The 23,443-nt window shown below is 39.1% G+C and overlaps 1 protein-coding gene across 1 annotated transcript in view; it reads left to right on the plus strand.

The window, feature by feature from the left end:
* Positions 1-23,443, plus strand: part of NPSR1 (neuropeptide S receptor 1) — a 152,316-nt gene that overhangs the window by 98,419 nt on the left and 30,454 nt on the right. The window contains exons 3-5 of the mRNA XM_070468387.1: positions 9,517-9,620; positions 16,526-16,619; positions 21,598-21,799. Of these exons, the coding sequence (XP_070324488.1) occupies positions 9,517-9,620; positions 16,526-16,619; positions 21,598-21,799 (400 nt within the window). The remainder of the gene's footprint in view (positions 1-9,516; positions 9,621-16,525; positions 16,620-21,597; positions 21,800-23,443) is intronic.

The raw sequence follows: 23,443 nt of genomic DNA on the forward strand, positions 1-23,443 counted from the left end.
TGAAAAACCATAGCTTTGACTATACGGTCCTCTGTTGGCCAAGTAATGTTTCTGCTTTTTTAAATATGCTGTCCAGATTTGTCATAGCTTTTCTTCCAAAGAGTGTCTTTTAATTTCAGGGCTGCAGTCACTGTCTGCAGTGATTTTGGATCCCAAGAAAATAAAGTCTGTCACTGTTTACATTGTTTCCATATCTATTTGCCATGAAGTGATGAGACCAGCAAGAATACACAGAAGAACTGTACAAAAAAAATCTTCACGACCCAGATAATCACAATGGTGTAATCACTCACCTAGAGCCAGACATCCTGGAATGTGAAGTCAAGGGGGCCTTAGGAAGCATCACTACCAACAAAGCTTGTGGAGGTGATGGAATTTCAGTTGAGCTATTTCAAACCCTAAAAGATGATGATATGAAAGTGCTGCACTCAATATGTCAGCAAATTTGGAAAACTCAGCAGTGGCCACAGGACTGGAAAAGGTCAGTTTTCATTCCAATCCTTAAGAAAGGCAATGCCAAAGAATGCTCAAAGTACTGCACAATTGCACTCATCTCACACGCTGGTAATGTTCAAAATTCTCCAAGCCAGGCTTCAGCAATACGTGAACCATGAACTTCCAAATGTTCAAGCTGGTTTTAGAAAAGGCAGAGGAACCAGAGATCAAATTGCCAACATCTGCTGGATCATTGAAAAAGCAAGAGCGTTCCAGAAAAACATCTATTTCTGCTTCATTGGCTATGACAAAGCCTTTGATTGTGTGGATCACAATAAACTTTGGAAAATTCTGAAAGAGATAGGAATACCAGATCACCCGACCTGGCTCTTGAGAAACCTGTATGCAGGTCAGGAAGCAACAGTTAGAACTGGACATGGAACAACAGACTGGTTCCAAATATGAAAAGGAGTACGTCAAGGCTGTATATTGTCACTATGCTTATTTAACTTATATGCAGAGTATATCATGAGAAACGCTAGGCTGGAAGAAGCACAAGCTGGAATCAAGATTGCTAGGAGAAATATATATAGCCTCAGATATGCAGATGACACCACCCTTATGGCAGAAAGGGAAGAAGAACTAAAGAGCCTCTTGATGAAAGTAAAAGAGGATGGGGGGAAATTGGCTTAAAGCTCAACATTCAGAAAACTAAGATCATGGCATCCGGTCCAATCACTTCATGGCAATGATGTGAAACAGTGGAAGATGGGGAAACAGTGGAAACAGGGGCTGACTTTATTTTGGGGGGCTCCAAAATCACTGCAGATGGTGATTGCAGCTATGAAATTAAAAGATGCTTACTCCTTGGAAGGAAAGTTATGACCAACCTAGACAGCATATTAAAAAGCAAAGACATTACTTTGTCAACAAAGCTCCATCTAATCAAAGCTATGGTTTTCCCAGTGGTCATGTATGGATGTGAAAGTTGGACTATAAAGAAAGCTCAGGGCTGAAGAATCGATGCTTTTGAACTATAGTGTTGGAGAAGACTCTTGAGAGTCCCTTGAACCGCAAGGAGATCCAACCAGTCCATCCTAAAGAAAATCAGTCCTGGGTGTTCATTGGAAGGACTGATGTTGAAGCTGAAACTCCAGTACTTTGACCACCTGATTCAAAGAGCTGACTCATTTGAAAAGACCCTGATGCTGGGAAAGATTGAAGGCAGGAGGATAAGGGGACAACAGGGGATGAGATGGTTGGATGGCATCACCAACTCAATGGAAATGTGTTTGGGTAAACTCTGGGAGTTGGTGATGGACAGGGAGGCCTGGTGTGCTGCGATTCATGGGGTTGCAAACAGTCGGACACAACTGAGCAACTGAAGTGAACTGAACTGATGAGATCAGATGGGCCTGGTATTTTGCATGATGTACTCTGTATTTAAGTTAAATAAGCAGGATGACAATATATAGCCTTGATGTACTCCTTTCCCAATTTGGAACCAGTTCATTGTTCCAAGTCCAGTTCTAATTGTTGCTTCTTGCCTTGCATAGAGGTTTTGCAGGAGGTAGGTAAGGTAGCCTTGTATTCCCATCTCTTTAAGAATTTTCCACAGTTTGTTATGATCCACACAGTCAAACGCTTTAGCATAGTCAATGAGGCAGAAGTAAATGCTTTTCTGGAATTCTCTTGCCTTTTCTATGATCCAATGGATGTTGGTAATTTGATCTCTATGATTATTAAACAACATATATTAACTACAAACCCTTGATGACAGAGGTGCAGATGACGCTTGGGCAGTGTCAGTGAAATAAGATATTTACTGAGATCTTAAATTATATAAAGGGGCAGCCATAAAGACCATCTCAAGACAATGATAGTCCAAATATTTCTTGATATAATCTACCACATCCATCCCAACCTGCTACAACTCATTTGTCCTTGGGCAAGAGGACAAAGGGAAAAAAAATGACATTCAAAGAACTTGTTTCTTGGATAACTACAAATGAATTTCCCAACCCCTACACTTAGATTTCTAAACATCCTATAATAAATTGATTCACTGATGCCAATTCTTTTTAATAGGAAAACACAATCTCATTAAAATAGGAAATAAGTTGTCCATTTCTTACATTTATACTGAGTCAGTTTGAGTCCCATGTTGTGTAGGGATGATTGTGCATGACCCTGCCTCAAGACATTTCCACATAAAGTGGAGGAGAAATAGTAGTGACTCAGTGCCTTATTTTCCCTTATCTTAAGGAAACGTTTGCTCTTGCTGAACCTGATGTTTGTACATATGAGTTTAAGAATTCTTCACCACTCAGCAATGAACAATGACCTAGGCTGACCAGTTGGCCTCATTAAATGAGATTCTTGGCTTTTGAGCACAACAGAAGCAAAGGGAATAAGTTTTAGGAGGAGTTGGGTTTCTTTAATTGGACACATGATTTTTATTTGTTTGGTGGACCAATGGAGAATGAGAGACATTAGTGGCATTTTATGACTTGTTAAGACTAATTGAAAAATATCAGGAATGAAGTTTTCTGTGAAGAGAGTGCTCTAATGAGAATGGATGTGATGATTATTTACCTAATTGAGCAATAATGACTGAGGTGCAGGCCACTTTTCCCGGGATTAATAAAGAAGCCGGGAGTTGACAGTTTAGGCCATTAAGCTCAGCTAGTCCTCAATCTTGGTGAAGGACATGGTGCCAGAATCATATTAGCATTGTAAAATGAGCACAAAACTTAGAGACACAAGAACTTACTTTTCTGAGAAATAATTTTATCTGGCAGTTAATCACCTGACATCAGTTTGGGCAATGCAAGTTCTCTCATTAAACTAACTTTCACATAAGGTCTTGAAATCTTGTTCCATTTAGAGTGTTCTCAAGCATATGGTTGTTATAGAAGCAAAGTGGGAGAGAGTGGGATCCTTAGTAATATCAAAAATAGTTTCCTGTGCAACTGCAAGCAAACAAACCATTATCACCTCCCTTGCTTCTAAAACAAAACAAACAACGCAACGACACTGAATTGAACTAGAAGCATCACAAACCCTGGAGATTCATGGTTGAAATTATTGCCCAGAGTGTCCCTACAGTCAAACCAAGTAACACTCCTCCACAATCCCTACTTGGCACTAAAAGTATCTTACACTATCAGAAATCTCAATCTTATAGAAATTGTGTTTGTATTCAATAGCCCCCTATCCAGTGCAACAAATGTTCATGTACTATTCACTTGCCAAGAAAAAGAGCTACTCAGCTTTCTAGGTATTCACTATTCCTATAATTCTGCTCTGCATGGGAAAGTTCAAATATCAACTTAGAGCAAGTAGAAATGGTGCTTCAGTTTTCTCTCTATGCAGAGTGAATCCTACACAGGTGGCCTTGCATTTTCAAGGTATTTGCAAATCTGTTTTGTAAGCCAACATTTTCTTCTTTTTCTAGCAAACACTGAGTATTTTGCAAGACAGTATAAAAAGGGATGAGAATATAAACATGAATAAGGCACAGCCACTGTGGTATTGCAACCTAGCAGAGACCTTAGAATCAAGAGAGCTCTTTTTTTTAATTGGGGTATAGTTGCTTTACAATATTGTGTTAGTTTCTGCTGTACAACAAAGTGAATCAGCTATACATATACATATGTCCCCTCCATCTCAGACCTCCCTCCCACCACCATCCCCAAGCCCTGCCACCACCAGCCCCTGTAATCAAGGTCATCACAGAGCACCAAGCTGAGTTCCCTATGCTATGTAGCAGGTTCCCACTAGCTGTCTATCTTACACATACACATGGAATGTTACTCGGCCACTAAAAGGAGTGAAATTGGGTCATTTGTAGAGCGAGCTCTTTTGGAAACCTATTGAGGGAGCAAAACTTCCAGTCATATTCCTCCTTCCAGCATCTGGATTTCTAATCATTATCTTAATCTACACTGAAGAAGATGGTTAATGTGGCTCTATCTGCTCTGAGGCATCGCCTCTGCAGGAGCCTGCAGGCAGCCAACCAAGCAGCAGCAGTAATAATGTAGTCATTACCTAGTAGGAAGTTACCAAGCTTTTACCACATGATAAAACAGCGTCAGGGTCCAGAGACATAAAGGTGAATTAAAAAAAACCTTATCTTCCCAAACTATAGTGTAATTGAAAAGAAATATTAACAATGTCAGTGTGTTACAGGTACTTCCAGGGAATCAGCCAATCTCAATAGTCTTCAGCAAGAAGAACACGAAGCATCATAAAGGAGGTAATATTGAACTAAACTTTTCAACGCTAAGAGATATCGTTCAGGTAGAGGTACATAAAGAACTTGCCAAGTCAAGGGACCGACGTAAAGAAAGGTGCTGGCGGAGGAAAACACTGGGGATGCTCAAGGAACAGTACGGTCTTCTCTCTTAACTACATCTTAAGTGCCTCACTTGACTAAGCAGCACTTCCACTCTTTCTGCAAACTAGCAGAAAACACCCTACCAGCATCTGTGGCAAGACGGATGGACACTAATGAGCCTGTGCCCTTTCCACTTCCACTTCTTATATCACGTGAGTCACAGGAGTTTGTTCCCAGTCAGTTTGTGCCAGTGGTACTCATTACTGAAATTATATAATTAACATAAACAACACCAGAGAGTTGTTGTTTCTGTGAAAATTAAGTTGGATATTTTGAAAACAACTTAACTTTTATTTTTACTGAGTCACTAAAAGAAGCTACAATAGAAGCAAGCCCAGGAAATGGAACTATAAAAGAATAAAGGAGGATTATAAAATCCCCTACAATGAGATTCTGCCTCAAATTGCTTTGCTTATATCTCAAGTTCTCACTCTAAAAAAACCAGGACTGGAAATCATGAGAGATGCATTATGGAGGCATTTTATGCACTAAAAAAGGATGATTCATAAAATCAAAGTCTTGTCCCTATGTTAAAGATAAGACAAATGTACACTCAAGTTTTATGTTAAGATATTTTAAGGTGGTTTTGTGGGTGTGCTTTCTTTCTTTAACCAATGTTTTGACCATCCAACTGGTGTCGCTATTAATGTACTGGTTGAAAGGGTTTCTCCTGTAGCATGAATTTAGAGAGGATGAGAAAAGATCAAACTGAAGAAAGAGGCAAGAAGGCTCCAAAAGTCACAATAGGGCATTTGGACTTTATTCTATAGATCAGGGAGTGGCAAACTATAGCCCACAGGTCAGTCTCAGCCCCAAACCCATTTTTATAAATAAAGTTTCATGGTGACATAGCCATGTCCATTCAGTTAGAGTACCACCTATGGCTCACACTACAGTGGCAGAGCTGAAGAGTTGTTATAGAGATGGTGTGCAGGTGTACAAGAAGGTTTAGGCCATGCCTACAGGAAAAGCATGAAATACTTCCTTCTTGCCAGTCACTTCTTCCAACAAAAACCCTAGGCCACTGCAGGACCAAATGCCCTAGAGAATAAGGAAAGGCACAGAAATAAAAATCCCTCAACTCTTGGGGATGGAGGTATAAAATGGCTGGACCAGGATATTAAACTAACACTAATTAGAAGTCTCCTACCTAGACAGCATATTAAAAAGCAGAGACATTACTTTGCCAACAAAGGTCCGTCTAGTCAAGGCTATGGTTTTTCCATTGGTCATGTATGGATGTGAGAGTTGGACTGTGAAGAAAGCTGAGCACCGAAGAATTGATGCTTTTGAACTGTGGTGTTGGAGAAGACTCTTGAGAGTCCCTTGGACTGCAAGGAGATCCAATCAGTCCATCCTAAAGGAGATCAGTCCTGGGTGTTCATTGGAAGGACTGATTGTGAAGCTGAAACTCCAATACTTTGGCCACCTCATGCAAAGAGTTGACTCATTGGAAAAGACCCTGATGCTGGGAGGGATTGGGGGCAGGAGGAGAAGGGGACAACAGAGGATGAGATGGCTACAGTCCAAAGCGTTGCAAAGAGTCAGACATGACTGAGCAACTGAGCACAGCACAGTACACTCATGGTCGAATAAATAAAACACATTGAGAATATCAAGTGGTACCAAGGATGCACAAGTATTTCTTATACTTTATTGGTGAGGAGCACTCTGGTGCAGCAACTCTGTAAAACAGTTGAGCAGTTTCTTATGAAAAGCTATACTTACCCTAGGGCCCAACAGTCTACTCCTGGGTATTTACCCTAAGAAAATGAAAACTTATGTTCACATAAAATCTTATATAGGAATGTTCATAGCAGTTTTATTTGGGACAGCTGAAACCTGGAAGCAACCCAAATAGAATGAGCTTATCCTCCTATATTTGCAGGAGGCACCACCATCTACCCACTCCAGTACCCTAATATACTATTGACTCCTCCCTCTACCTCACTTTTAAAACACCAAAGTCCTCCTTATTTTACCTTCAAAATAGATGTCATATTGCATTTTCTTCTCTATTTTTGCTCCTATTTGACATACGCTAGGTACCAATGTTCTCTTTCTTGAACTTCTGCACAGTTCCCTAACAAATATAAATGGCGATTCCAGTATTGTGTGTTAGTAACTCAGTCGTGTCTGAGTCTTTGCAATCACATCGACTGTAGCCTGCCAGGCTTCTCTGTCCATGGAATTCTCTAGGCAAGAATACTGGAGTGGGTAGCAATTCCCTCCTCCAGGATATCTTCCTGACCCTGAGATTGAAATCAGCTCACCTGCATTGCAGGCCAATTCTTTATCATCTGAGCTAACCAAAGAAGCCCAATTTAAGTATTGAACCTACCAAATTGATCTACCTCCTCCCCCCACCCACAACCATTACAGTAACTAAAGAAGCTATGTAAAACACATGTTTGAATACATAAACATTTAATTTTCCCCCAGTATATGGAAAAAAAAAAAAAAAGAAAGCTCCTTTAATCGGCGCATAAGACCTTAAAATTCCTTGGATTCTTGACTCTCCAGGCACATTTCTTGCCACTTTCAAGCACCTGTTTTAGGCTTCAGCAACAACAAATAGATATTGTTTCATATGCAAAAGCGATGAGTTTCTCATCTCACTCTGTCTCACCTCTGTAACTTCAATTATGCTGTCATCTGTGCCAGAGTTAACATCCTTCCCTCCCTCTTCCACTGGCCTGTCCAAACTTTTAGGGTTCAGATCAGTGGTCACCTCATTTTGACTTCTCCCTACAATACCCATAATCCTGCTCCAACTGGGAACCCACTTTCATGTTTGTAAGAATCTGTCAAAGGAGCACTAGAGACTGCTGTGAGCCTGTTTTGGCTTTTCTGAGTTTAACAGTTTCCTAGAATTGTTCACAGAGGAGATTTTAAAAAGCAAGAGTAATACATAGAAGTGACTAAGCCTTTCAAGTGTGCCCTTTGCTCCCAAGGTCCCATTAATTGCCATTTAGGGAAGGCTTATTTGCAATGTCCTCAATTACTTAGGCAACTAAATAGCATTTACTGATCAGATAGAGCAGCATTTGCTTAATAGCAAATAACAAATGCAGTGGCACAGTCCATTGATAGTCTCCTCCCAGAGATGGGCTTATTTAAGTTTGAGCTCCAGAGGGAAATTGCTTTTTTTTTTTACTGGAGTACATTATAATTGTTCACATAACCACTTAGATCTAGAGATTGGTAGGTTTGTTTTTCCCTTACTTTTTAAAAAAATTAAGTAATAAATAAGCCAAAAGAGCATATCCAAGTAACTTCAGTGTCCATTCCACTCATTTGAGTCTATTCCTGCCAGTAAAAGCTTCATGAAATTCCTATCTGATCAAATCACAACCCCACAACTCTGAAGACCCTGCTTTCAATTGACCTTCTCAGCTAGAACATCTCTGACTACCCAGAATTGCCATGAGATTTCTCTTCTCCAACTTTTTGGACAGTTTTGTGGTAGTTTCTATGTATTTTCCAATGCTTCTAATTGTTGTTACATATAGAGAAACAAAAAGGAAGAAACAGGCAGACCACTGATGTTCAATATAAAAATGCCAGTTGGGGACTTGGCAAGGGGCAGGCAAGACCAGATTGTGGAAGGCTTTGATGCTAAACTCAGGGCTCAGACTTTATTAATGGTGAAGATTCAGATAGAGAAGGTTTTCAGGTCCTTGACAGAGTGTTATATCCCATGTCTCAAGAAAGTGGCCCTAAGTCAATGAATCTGTCTTAAGTTCTCGTCCTATCCATTGATCAGCAGAAAATCCCTGAAGCACTGATTTGAGAATGATTCTGGATCACATAATTAATGAGAGATATCTGCATAGAGGTACGGGGAGAAGGAACTTCTAGACACACAGCATATTTCACCATAGCTCTGGACATCTATATAACTTACATAGTATGCAATTATAGAACTGAGCATAAAGTCTCTAACATTGGTCTCAGATTTTGGCCTCAATTCCTCAGTAGTTTAAAAAATTAAGTCAATTAATCATGCACTTGACTTTGTCCAAAGAGGAAAGAAGAAGAAAGTGAGGAAGAGGACCACAACTCATGTAGGGCGGTAACAAGAAGTCCAAGTTGTAAAATGATGGGTGCAGAAAGGAACTTTTGAAAGGCTTCATGGGAATAAATATTTGCCTTTTCTCAGTTTTGCCTTATATTGGTCCTCACACTGTCCTTGGTTTAGTACCGGTCTCAACATCTTTAAATCTCCTCTTCTGTGACTTAAAAGGTCAACTCTGATAATATTTCTTTTCAGTCATTACAAAAATTCTTCCTAAGTGGCTGCATCTGAGTGGTGACAGACTAATAATAAAATGTAACTCCTACCTTGCCTTTCATTTTCTCTATTGAAAGTGAAAATGAAAGTCGCTCAGTCGTGTCTGACTCTTTGCAACCCCATGGACTGTAGTCCATGGAATTCTCCAGGCCAGAATACTGGAGTGGGTAGCCTTTCCCTTCTTCAGGGTATCTTCCTGACCCAGGGATCGAACCCAGGTCTCCCACATTGCAGGTAGATTCTTTACCAGCTGAGCTATCAGGGAAGCCATTTGCCACCTAGAAAATCAGAAGAAAAAAAAAAAAGGCTCCAGGAATTCATTTCTACTGTAGCATAGTTGCAAATTTGAAAGAGACTGAAATCAACCACTTTTATGTATTTTTGTTAGATTCTTTCACAGGACTGGTTAACATCTTGACAGATATCATTTGGAGATTCACTGGAGACTTCATGGCACCTGACCTGGTTTGCCGCGTAGTCCGCTATTTGCAGGTATGTAGCACCTTCCAAATATGATGAGACAAACTGACACTAATATTACCTCTTGGATTCTTCATAAGGAAAATAGTATAAAACCTGTACTCTGATGTAACAAATTGCTCACTTCTTCATAGTTGAAAGGACAAGCAAAATTTATAATATTTTTCATGTTTTTGTTTGTTAAAAATAATACATATATTAAAAAAATACAAGTAAGCACTAATAAGAATATAAGCATTCCTAGTTCAAGCATTCGGTAAAATTTCTGGGTTATTATTCTTTTTGACATTTTCTGGCTGTCTTAGTCCAAGGATGCTAATGTAAAAATACCGTTCTGACCTGGAGAATTTCATGGACTATATAGTCCATGGGGTCACAGTCAGACATGACTGAGCAACTTTCACAGAGTAGGCGGCTTATAAACAACAATTTATTTCTCATAGTTCTGGAGGCTGGAAGTCAAAAATCAGTGTACCAGCCTGGCCAGGTGAGGGGCTTCCTCCAGACTGCAGACATCTCATTATTTCCTCATATACCACAACCAAATGGGATTTATTCCAGGTATGCAAGGCTGGTTCAACATTCAAAACTCCATTGATGTAATTCATAACATCAAAAGGTAAGAAAAGATTATATGATCCTATCAGTAGATACAGAAAAAACATTTGAGAAAACCCTATACCCACTCGTAATAAAAACTCCCAGCAAACTATGCATAGAGAGAAACTTCCTTGATAACAAAAATCTACAAAAAACCTAGAACTAACCTCAGATTTAATGGTGAAAAGCTAGAAGCTTTCCTCTTGAGACTGGAAATAATACGAAGATGTCTCCTCTCACACTAGTATTCAGCATCATGCTAGAAGTTCCAACTAATTCAAAATGACAAGAAAAAAAAAAGGTTACGCAGATTGGTACCGAAAAATGAAATTAAAAACATCTGTGTTCACAAATAACTTTGTCTATATAGACAATAAAGTGAAAACCAGCAAAGTCACAGAATACAAGGTTAGGGGACAACAGAGGATGAGATGGTTCAATGGATATGAGTTTGAGTAGGCTCCGGGAGTTGGTGATGGACAGGGATGCCTGGAGTGCTGCAGTCGATGGGGTTGCAAAGAGTCAGACACGACTGAGTGACTGAACTGAACTGAACACACAAAAGTTCAGATTTTTTTCATATCCCAGCAATAAACAATTTGAAGTTAAAATTAAAAAACACAGTACTATTTATGTTAGCACCAAAAATATGAAATATTTAGGTATAAATCTAACAAAATATGTGAAAGATCAATATGAGGAAAACTGGAAAAACTCTGGAAAAAATCAAACAATATCTTGAAATGTATAGATTTTCCATGTTCATAGATAGGAAGACTCACTATTTTCAAGATGATAATTCTGCCAGTACGACTTATAAATTCAACGCAATTCCAATCAAAATCCCACCAGGTTATCTTATAGACATGGACAAACCTTAAAGTTTAAGTAAAAGACACAGAACAGTAAATACAACACTGAAAAAGAAGAATATGATTGGAAGATTGACCCTATCTGATTTCAAGAATTACTATAATGCTGCAAAAATCAAAACAGCATGATACTGGAAAAGAATCAACAAATGGATCAATGGAACAGAATAGAGGGTACAGAAAGGGATACACACAAAAAGTCTAATGGATCTTTAACAAAGGATCAAAGACAATTCAATGGAGAAAGGATAGCCTATTCAAGAAATGCTACTGGAGTCACTGGATATCCATTTGCAAAAACAAATAAGTAAGAATCCAACCACAGACTTCACACCTTTCACAAGAACTAACTCAATATGGATCACAGATTGGAATGAAATATGAAGTACTATAAAACTACTAGAAAATAACAGGAGAAAATTAGGGGACTTTGGGTCTTTCTGTGTTTAAGATATAACATCAAAAACACAATCCATGAAACAATTGAAAGTTAGTGTTTTATGAAAATTTAAAATTTATTCTTTGCAAAAGAGACTGTCGAGAAACTGGAAAAATAAGGCACAGAATTGGGGAAAATATAAAAAACATATATTTGATAAAGAAACAAAAGTGAAAGAAAGAAAGTGAAGTTGCTCAGTCGTGTCCAACTCTTTGCGATCCCAGGGATTGTAGCCTACCAAGTTCCTCTGTCCATGGGATTTTCCAGGCAAGAATACTGGAGTGGGTTGCCATTTTCTTCTCTAGGAGATCTTCCTGACCCAGGGATTCAACCCGGGTATCCCACATTTTAGGCAGATGCTTTACCATCTGAGCCACCAGGGAAGTCAAAGAAACAAAGAAATCCTCAAATAACAATAAGAAAATAAACAACCCTCATCAAAGTGGTCAAAAGACCTGAACAGATACTTCACCAAAGAAGATCTACAGATGACAAGCAAGCATATAGAAAGAATTTCAACGTTCATTACTTAGGCATTAGGAAATTCCAAATTAAAACATTAAGATTCTACTACACACCTATTAGAATGGCTAAAAAAATTTTTTAAACTGACGATACGAAAAGGGACTGAGAACATGTAGCTATCGGAGGTCTCATTCATCTTTTGTGGAAATGCAAAACGGCACACTTTAGAAGACAGTTTGGCAGTTTCTTATAAACTTGAATATACTCTTATCATACGATATAGCAATTGTGCTCCTAGGTATTTACTCAATTGAGTTGACAACTTATATCCACATGAAAGTCTGCATAAGAATGTTTATAGCAGTTTTATTCACAATTGCCAGAAATTGAAAGCAAGATACTCCTCAGAAGCTGAATGGATAAATAAACCCAACTGAGCTATCAAGCCATGAAAAGTCATGGAGCAATCTTAAGAGCACATCGCTAAGTGAAAGAAGCAAGTCTAAGAAGACTATGTTTGTGTGATTATAACTACATGACATTGGAAAAGGCAAAACTGTGCAGACAGTAAAAAGATCAGTGGCTGCCAGTGATTTGGAAAGATTAGATAAGGCACAAGGGATTTTTAGGACAGTAAATCTCTTCTGTATAACACTATAATAAAGGATACATGGCATTATGCATTTATCAAAACCCATGGAACTGTACAACACAAATAGTGAATCTCAATATAAGCCATGGACTTAAGTTATCATAATGTATCAATATCAGTTTGTTAATTTTAAAAAATTTACTACACTAATATAAGGTTTAATAAGAAGAGAAAATGTATGTGGGGGGTGGCTAATATGGGTACTCTTTGTCTTATCTGCTCAATTTTTTCTGTAAAACTAAAATTGTTCTAAAAGATATAGTATATTGATTTTTTAAAGTCAGCCCAGAGATTCTACTTTAAATGAATCCAATCTGGCATTTTTCTAAACAAAAAAATTTAAGTTTTCTGCATTTAAGTCTCACTTTTCTACAAGATTTTTTTTTTTTTTTGGTTTCATATTTCCTAGGTCATTTTTGTCAGAATTGAGGGTGGGATAGTGAGAATTTAGACATATGTCCTGAAGCTTCCATCTGTTCTCCAAATGGTATCCCATATGTTGTTGATGTGTAGAATTTTCATTGTTGACATTTATGAATTGACTATAATTGTACTTTAATTTCCTTCTTGACTCAAGTTAATTATAAGGCTGCTTAAATTTCCAAGTGGTGTTTAAAAAAAACCTATGATACTAATTTCAGCTTTCATTGCTTGTTGTTTTAAATTTGTGAATTGTATAAATTCCACTTTTTGGAATATATTGAGGGTTTTTTTTTTCCTTGATAGCTTAGTTTATGATTAATTTTTGAAATACTGCTTAGATATTTTATAATAATGTGTATCATTCTTAGCATTTGTTTAATTATTTCTACCTATGTATTACTGTACTTGTTTCCTCTGTAGAACTTCGAACATTTTAGTTATATATATTTAGTGTTACACTATTGTTACATTTAGGTTTAGTGATATTCTGTTGCCATTGTGGTATTGTATCTATTATTATATAAATGATCCCTTCAATCCATGTAGTACTAATTGCTTTGAATTTAACTTGTCTAATAGTACTATTGCAATGAATGCTTTCTTATAGTTTTCAGTTGCTCACTATACCATTGGCCATCACTCTACTTTTAAACTTTGATAATCTTTTGGTTTTAGAAGTTTCTCTTCTAAATAGTATACAGATGGATTTGGGGAGGAGTTGTGTAAACAGTCTTTGTTTCAGTGGAGGAGCTCAAGCCATTTGTTTTTATTTTGACAAATAGTGTTTGGTACTATTTCAATCATATCATTTTAATCTTTCTGTGTTAATTTTTTATTCACTCATTTTTTCCCTTTCTATATATTTGGTTATAATTGTGGTAGGCTGAAAAATGGCCCCCCAAACATTTCTAAATCCTAATACATGAAACCTATGTATGTTACCTTATATGGCAAAAAAAGACTTTGTAGATGTGATTAAGTTAATGATTTTGAAATGAGAAGACTATTCTGAATTATCTCAATAATTATTACTATTGAGTCCAAAGGCAAACATACACATCCTTGTAAGAGGCAGGCAGAGGAAGATTTGACACACAGACAGAAGAGGCACTGTAACCATGGGCTTAGAGATGGTATTGGTGTGACCACAATTCAAAGAACTCTCGTAGGCACCTAAAGCTGGAAAGACTAGGGAAAAATTCTCCCCCAGAGCATCGAGAGAAAGGCTACCAACACCTTGATTTTGACCCAGTACAACTGATTCTGACTTCAGAAACATAAAAGAATAAATTTATGTTGGTTTAAAAGCCACAGTGTTTGTGGTAATTTGTTATGGTGGCCATAGGACTCAAATAAATCTTTTTTTCTCTATTTCTATTTTACTCTATCATAGCTTATCTTTAAAGTGCAATACATCTTATCAAAGTAAAAACAACAAAAAAGATGTCTAAAATATCTAAATAGAAATTTGATATCTAAAATATCTAAACAGAAAATTGCTGTCCTTCTACTTTCTGCCCTCATCCAACTCACCAAATTTTCCCTGAAATATTATGCAATTATATTCATAGCTATTTTATAAACATTTTGTGTTTTTCTCACTCATTGCTTACTATGGCTTTAGTATTCTATCCCCTTTCCTCTTCTTGAGTACTTAATTTCAAGACAATTCTCAGTCAGCATAAATGTTTCTTCAAGAAAGATTTTTTCCAAAAGTAGGTGATGCTTTCCTTCTACTTATATGTAAGAAAAGTATTCTGTGCCTTGGTACAAAAATATTTACCAAATTTTTGAATCACAATTTTTCTTTCAAAAGTCATTAATGTTTTTGTTCTGTTTTCTGGCACTAATTTTTGTGGAGAGGAGGCATGACAATTTGAGGTGTATTTCTTTCAGATAATCTTTAAGATTAAAAAAAAAAAAAAAAAAAAAACCCTGTTTAGATGTTTGAAGACTCCTGAAGTTAAATATTCTTTCTGACTGTCTCTCAAAAGTAGGTATCTTTTTATTAATCATCCTGCTTCTCTGGCTAGTCTGTTGTGACCTTTCCTCCTGCCCAGGTCCTGAATTTGTGTGAGCCAGTCATCTCATCAGCACAGCCGCAGATGCCACAATTCTCATGACTGTCTCGTCACAACATTCTAACCATGCAGTTCTCCCATTGAGAGTTCTCTTTCCTATCCTTCTCCTCAACTCAATGTGGCCAGCATTAACAATCCTGAATCCATGGACCCCACAAAGAAATCCCAGTTTTCTCTAAGGAGATAATCTTCTTATTTTTGTTGTTGTTGTAAAAACTGTATGCCATTTTTCTCTCTGATCACTCATCAGCTTCTTAGCAAGATGAGAATTTCTTCTTATATCCCTCAGGGGAGGCTTCAATCTCTGGTCAGTTTTCAGAACACCCTCTCCATGGCACCATCTGCAACACAGATGCTGGGATGTGTATGTGGCAGTGTTACAGAAATAAAAATAATAAAGAACATTGATGTAGCTGATTATTTTTCTGAGGCAGGGAATTAACAAAGGTACAAATTCAGACAGAGATTATTTAAAAAGTCATGTTATTCCTAATTAGTCTTAGAAGAAATTCAGACACTCACCCTTAGACTTCAGTCTTCGAGTTACTTTCTACTCACTATGAATTTGACCCAAAATTTACAAAGTAGTGATGGCTAGACTCCTGGTAGAAATGAGGCTCAAAGTTACTGGAAAATTTTGCATCTTGATAATCCTTTCAGATATATTTCATTTAATTACCTTTTGAGTATGTTCTTCACAGAAGAGATATTAACCTCTTAAATCAAAATTTTCTTCTCTGCAAAGTATGCAAATACCACTGTACACAGGATAACTAAAGGACATGGGTAAGCTTAATGAAAGAGGGTGGGAAGGCAGAAGAGGGGACCCAAAGGCTGACCCTAGTGGGCGGCTCTGCTGCAGAAGTGGATGAAGAAGGGGAGCTCTAAGAGTGTCAGCCCAGATGGTGATAGATGATACAAAACAGCACCCGGGCCCCTTAAAGCCAGATCCCTCCTATCATCTTTCAACAACTCACATTGATAAAAGGCAAATGAACATTTGTTTCTAATTATTCTGGAATGTCAACTGTAGCAGAGAAAATTAGTTTAGCTTTAAAAGTCAATTACAAACAAATGTACCGCGCAAATGTCAAAGGAGACTGATCCTTGGAGAAATGTGGAGTCTCCAAGGAGCCAAGCGAAAGAGTGAGCAAGTGAGAACTGGAGGCACTCTCACCTGTCAGAGCCAGCCAAGCAAAGTCCAGCACCAAGAAGAGCCATCTTCTGCCTGGGCGGGAGTCAGGCATACCTGTCCATACTCCAAACCTCATCCAGCCCTTGGTTTGGTGCCTAGGTTTCCAAATAGCACAAAACGCTCTTCTTCCCAGCACGTGCGTTTCCTCACCATTATGAAACCACTCACCTCCTTGCACTTCTGTCTTCAGGTTGTGCTGCTCTATGCCTCTACCTACGTCCTGGTGTCCCTCAGCATAGACAGATACCATGCCATCGTCTACCCCATGAAGTTCCTGCAAGGAGGTGAGCAGGCTCAACCAAGTACTATCCCTGGGTGAGGGGTTTTGCTAATATTATCCTCTTAGTAATGGTTCTTTTCCTCTCCCTTTCCCCTCTTCTTCCCCTTCCTTCCCCACTTCTTGAGTCTGATTGTTGAAAAAGACGTAGAAAAGAAACTTGGCTGCCTGGGAAAAGGCTGACAGTTGGCCTGCATGGCCAAGAGCTGTGTGGAAAGATGCTTTGCTGAGCCCATCCTGTGACCATTTACCTTGACACTGGTGCTTCTAGCTTTTTTTTTAGAGTAGCGTTGACACACATAACTATCCAAACTAAGGAACACTCCCACTTTAACTTGCTTATTTTCCATAAAGAAGCATTTTGCCTTCCTTACCCCAAAACCATGGAAATACCTGGAAAAATCTTTCAAATTGATAATTATAATGGAAACAAGGAAAACCCTCTTTGATCCAGAGATAGTGAAGAATCCCTGAAAGAAGGAAGCAGACCGGTCAGGGGGAAGGCTGAAGGCACACAACCCATAGTACACACAGATGATGCTACAGCAATGAGGCAGAGATCTTCCTAAATAGATTGTGGAATAGCCTGGAGCAAGACAGACTCGGGGAAACTGGCAGGGTGATTCTTGGAGCACAATGCGGACCTTCTATCATAGCACATCTCCCTTCCTGCTGTCCTTCCCCTTCCCAGATGTGCAGCAAGGATGAACATCTCTGCTTCCAAGTAGTGGGGACACTGGATTTCGAGAGACAGGGTGGGGCCCTGGGGAGCAGTGACACCTTGGAGGGATGGTGGATACCCAGTCATAGGACTAAGTGTCTATTGTCCATTGCTCTGCCCACAGGCGGAGGCCACTTACATCTCTGACCTCCAAAAGCAAATAAGAGTCCAAAGTACTTCACTTTTCCAAGCAGGCTATGTAACTGATAAAATGAAGAACCTAACATGAAATCTTGTCTACAAAAATGAGATGCAGTCAACATCATGAAAAAGTGTGACAAAAGCCAAACTGGACAAAATAGATAATATGTTTAAAATGCCATTCTGCAGAATTTAGACCTAAGGAAACAAAACAGAACAAGCAGAACTTTAGAATAAGTAGCAATAATGTCATCAGATACTATTAAATACATCAGGCAGTACTGACAAAGATACTTTGGATGGCAACGTAGCAATACCTAATTAAAATGTAAAATGTACAGCCCTTTGATATAGAAGTTCTACTTCTTGGTATCTTCTCTGGACAAATGCTGACACATGTGCATATATACATATGTGTTGTGTATTGTAGCATTACTCAGAATATCAGGAATTCAATGCTCACCTTGGTGTCCCTCAATGGAGGAATGGCTAGCACCTATGTAGAAATTTTAATAGCTTAGGTTCATTGATTGTGTACTATGTACTAGTCATGATTCTAAGTTCTTTGTATATGTTAAATACTTTAATCCTCACAATAGCTCTGTGATATGGGTTCCATTATTATTTGCATCTTAGTCTGGGCAGTTGCAATTCAAAGAGTTAAAGAAGTTTGCCCAAGATCACAGTTAGTAGTTGCAGGGGCAGGATTTGAACCCAGATGGTCTGGGTTCAGCTCAGGTGCACTCAATTACTATATATCCTGTCTCTCAAAGAAGAGGTAGGACAGCCATGGAGAGAGATATGCATCACTATGAAAATGTCTGTATCATATTTTGAGTAATAAAAACAATATATATGCAGTATGTATATAGTATAACATTAATACAAAGAAAAACTCAAAACAACACTAGATATTGTGTAGAGAGAGAGAAGAGCAGGAAAGAATGCAAGAAATAGGAAGGTCTCAGAATAATAAACAATTGCCCACAAAAATGCATACCAACTAGTACTTACCTCTGGGGATGGGAGTTGGAATCTCCATAGTGACCACAGGAACTTATATGCCATTAGGTAATTTTTATACCAGCAATACATCAGTGTGATGTGAAACTAATTTTAAGATAAAATTGATATCTATTTCTAAGGCTTTTTGTAGGTTACATGTAAGTGTGTGTGTGAAGGGGTGCAATCTGAACTAAGGTTTCTGGACACTGTTATGGTCTAGTGATTATGGCAAAGAAGGAAGTGGGGGAGGAAACGGGGTAAATGGGAGAGACATTTTATGATATGTGTATGCAAAAGTATGATACATTTACTCATCCATCTACTTATTAACACCCAGCAAGCTCTGGGGAGGATTGCAGACAATGTACAATACAATAGACAATACTTCTATACCAGAGTATTTCAAGATGAAAAAGTTGCAGAAAAGAAAAGATAAGTATAAGAAAACGTGTGAGGGGTGTCCCAGGACATTTGCTAGAGGTAGAGGCTTTGGGATCCATAGCCAAGGGGGAAACATGGTGAGTTATATGTCTAACCATATTCATTAGCTAAGAAACAAATCAACTATTTAGGTTATGGAAAATATGACTGGTTCTGGGAGATACTGCCCAATATTATGGATTGGTCCCTAAATTACAGGAAAGACAGCAATGAATATTATAGTGCTCTTTAAAATATGGAAAGCAATTTATTTCCTCACTATAAAATTAATAGAGGCTTCATGTAGGGCACTTGGAAAATAATCATCTCTAATAACTTCAGGGAGAGATGCAAGCTTGGAAACAGAAATTAGCCACTTTCCCTTCCTCCGCCCAGATCCAACTGAAGTCATGGAAGAAGCATACAAATAGGAGGACACTTGCAGCTGGGAAGGGAGCCGAGGAAAGATGTCATCCAAAGACTAGAAACTTCAAGGAATCCCCAGCACATGGGGATCAGATTAAACATAACATGGATGCCAGGCCCTCTAGGAAAGCTGCATGGCCCTGCAGGAAGATGAAAAGATCCTCACGGTTACAGGATGAGGTAGTTGGTGGAACAGGGTGGAGGGAAGTGTGTGCTAGAGCCATCTTGGTGCTCCAGCTCGTTGGAATATAGGGGGTGGGGGGCAGGATGGAGAAGGCAGGCAGAAGGAGAGTCCCCCCAGAGCAGCACAGAGAAGGGACTCTCCTGCGACTGAGTGAGCACATGGCAACAGCAACAAGACCAAAGGAAGGAGAGCAGAAACGCTGGCGTGAACACAGTTTACTGATGCTTTACTGCTTTTTACTTAAGCGGTAGTTTCCTTAGCCAGCAACTCCAGAGGAGTCATCAATTTTAAAGCTCTTTAGTAAAATTAAATGTGAGAATATTCAGGAAAGCATCAACCAATAATGAAGAGAGATATATAGTGTCAGATATTGAAATATAAAACTGTTAATTATAACTGTTTACTACTTAAAGTCTCTGATATCAAAGAGCTTTCCTGAGTTTTCAAGCAGGTGCAGGAGAGTCCCCAACGCTACTGGGTCTCTGGTTACATGCACCTTCTTTGTAGGTGAAGATGGAGAAGCTGTGTACAGTTAGTAAAAGCAAGACCTGGAGCTGACTGTGGCTCAGATCATCAGCTCCTGATAGCAAAATTCAGGCTTTAAACTAAAGAAAGTGGGGGAAAACCACTAGGCCAGTCAAGTATGACTTAAATCCAACCCCCTATGAATATACAGTGGAGTTGACAAATAGATTCAAGAGATTAGATCTAGTAAACAGAGTGCCTGAAGAACTATGGTTAGAGGTTTGTAATATTGTACAGGAGGCAGCAAACAAAACTATCCCAAAGAAAAATAAATGCAAGAGGCAAAGGGGTTATTGGAGGGGGCTTTACGAACAGCTGAGGAAAGAAGAAAGGTTAAAAACAAGGGAAAAAGGAATGATGGGAAGATCTAAAAAGACTGTATTATAATTCTACCCCACGGTTCCTGCTTGTTCAGTATGCCAGTTATATCTGTTTTCTAAATCTTTCCAATAACTCTTTTCAGAGTGACAGTTCAGCAAGAACAGAATCCCAGATATTATTCTCCCATATATTTGGGATTCAAGATTCTAATAGAGTCCCTAGTTTCTTCTAGAATTGTTCTCACTTCTTATAGTCTTCCTGATCACACCTTACTCACCTCTCTACAACACCTCATGACTCTACATTTCCCTTCCCCACCCCGACACATGAACTGGCTTTCCAATTTTAAAGCTGGGAGGTGGAGGGAGGTGTCCTGTCCCTGGATGAAGGGGCCCACCAGGGTCAGTCAGCACAGACAGCACAGCTACAGTGGGGATGAAGATGAAGAGCTTCAACACCGGCTTAACAGAAAGCATCATAAAAACTGTTTCAAAAGAACACTCTCATGTGTATTAATTGTCTCCATCTGACCCCATCATGGTTAGATGAGCAGAGTGTTTTTTTTTTTTTTTTTAATTCCACTTTCAAGAACTCAGTTTGAGACTGAGTGGTTTGCCCAAGGTCAAAACATCATATTTGAAAGAGCCCAGATCTAGTGTGTGGGGTCAGAGCTACCAGACTTCAGGGCTTGGTTGGAAGAACTCTGCTCTCCAGAACCAAGTCCACTGCTCTTTCTCTGCCTTACCACTCCTCCCTTGTTCCTTCAAACAAAAGAGGGCTATTGAACATTTGCCAAACAGCTTTCAAACACTGTCACAGTGCTTCATGTGGCTAGGTATGTGAGAAGAATAACAACCAGATCAAAGGCCCCATCTCTGCCTTTCAGGATGAGCAAGGCACCAGAGACAAGCATTTGCACAGCAACCTATCAAAAGTACATGATACAAACTAAGCTTCATAGTACTGTAGGAATGTGTCAGCATCTCCAGTCAAACAGGTAAATCAGAGAGAGGAGAGATTGGGCCAAGCAGTGCTCTAGCTTCTGTGATTAAATTCTCCCTTTAATCCTTCCATCAGCCCTGGATGCAGGTCCTATTACCCTCATTTTATACATGAGGAAACTGAGGCTCTGAGAGTTCTAGAATTCCTCTCCCACCACGATCTTTTTCCACACCAGACACCAAGTGTGCTCCCAGAGGCTGTTTCCAGATGCCCAGGCATCCCTCTCTTTTCTTTGAGCAGAAAAGCAGGCCAAGGTCCTCATCATGATTGCCTGGAGCCTCTCTTTCCTGTTCTCCATTCCTACCCTTATCATATTTGGGAAAAGGAAACTCTCCAACGGCGAAGTGCAGTGCTGGGCCCTGTGGCCCGACGACTCCTACTGGACCCCGTACATGACCATCGTGGCCTTCCTGGTGTATTTCATCCCCCTGACAATCATCAGGTAAGAGGCCAGCTGGCCAGACACACACAGGGGCCTTCCCAGTTCACCAGCTGCTGTTCTCTTTCCTTCCAGGGCACTCATTGCTCCTAGTGTCCTTTGGGGAACTGGCTAGGAGACAAGATCTTATGTAAAGCTACCATATGCTAAGTTCAGCTCCTCCAAAGTGGAATGAGGAGGAGGGAGCTAACATTTTATGATTATGTGCTATGGGGCAGGCCTTGTGAAAAGGGGCTAACAATTAGCCCATCCAACACAACTCTATGAAATGACTACTCTTATCCCCATTTTATAAATGACAAAACTCAAGCACAAAGAAGTCAAGTAACTTATTCAACATAACATGGGATTTAACGCCAGGTTTGTCTGATTTCATATCCTGTTCTCTCTCCTATATCATGCAACTTTTCAAATATAAGACCTAGTACCAGTTTCAGAAACCTTATAATTGAAAAGACAGACAAACTTGAAACAAAACTGAAAAAAAAACAAAAACACAGTACACACAAAAATATGCTAGCATGTGTATTCTATGAAGTCAAACAATGTCAGGGAGCACTTCTTGGAAGCATCCTTTAAAGGAGGAAAGCCTTCAGATAGGAGAAGGGGAAGGTAGGGAGAGCAGGTTACCTGGTGACTGGGGATAAGGGTGCATATGGTGACTGGAAAGGACAGGCAGGCAGTGCCAGTGGAAGAGAAGTTGGCGATAAACTCTTTCTGGATGGGGTGAGGCTCCCTGTGAAGGGCCTTAAGAAACAAGCTGTAGGATGTTCCCTTTGCCCTGCAGCCAATGGTGGGCCAAAGATGGTCTTTCAGTAGAGAAGATCACAAGCTTCTGGACAAGGCACGGCCTCCCTTAGTCACATCACAGGATCCTCTCTGAAAGGGTGACTCAGCACAGGTTGGCGGGATTGGGAACAGCAGGGAGATAATTGGCTTGATAAGTACAAACATGGAACTTGCTGATTCTGCACCTCTTGAGTGTTCCCAAGTCTACTATCAAGTGCCACATAAGTAGTCCTGGGCAAATGAAGATCAGCCTTTGTGTTTCAATATTAATAGCATAAATAACGCTGTGATAAAAATCTTAGTACTTAAAATTATTCATGAGTCCCTGATTATTTCCTCAGAACTCATTCTAATGGAATTGCTAGATCATAGATGATGTTCATTTTAAGACTTTTGATGCATATTCATAACCTGCCCTATAAAAAAATGTGTATTCCTGCCAACAGCAAACAAGAGCTCTGATTTTTCTTCCCCTGACCCAGAGAAAGGTGATATCATTTCTTTATTAAATCTTTGCTGATCACAAAGGTTTAAAAAAGTATCTCATTGTTTCCATATGCATTTCTTGGATTAAGCGATTGGGTATTTTCAAGTGCTTTCTGACGTTACAGGAATTACTTCTTCTTGCTCTTTGTTCATCTTTGTCTCATAAGATGCTAAAGCTGGAAAAAATGTTATCCATCACACAGTCCATCCCCTAAACTTTTCACAAGTAAACCTAGAGCTAAAAGAAATGAAATGACTTGCTTTCCATCAAAGGTAGACAGGAGCAGAGTGATTCCCACAGTCAGCCTCTCAGCCTTTCTGAGATTGGATATTGTCCAGTCATCTCTGCTGAATCCACAAGTTAACATCTAT

The sequence above is a fragment of the Odocoileus virginianus genome, chromosome 1 (genome assembly GCF_023699985.2).
Source record: "Odocoileus virginianus isolate 20LAN1187 ecotype Illinois chromosome 1, Ovbor_1.2, whole genome shotgun sequence".
Taxonomy (NCBI): domain Eukaryota; kingdom Metazoa; phylum Chordata; class Mammalia; order Artiodactyla; family Cervidae; genus Odocoileus; species Odocoileus virginianus.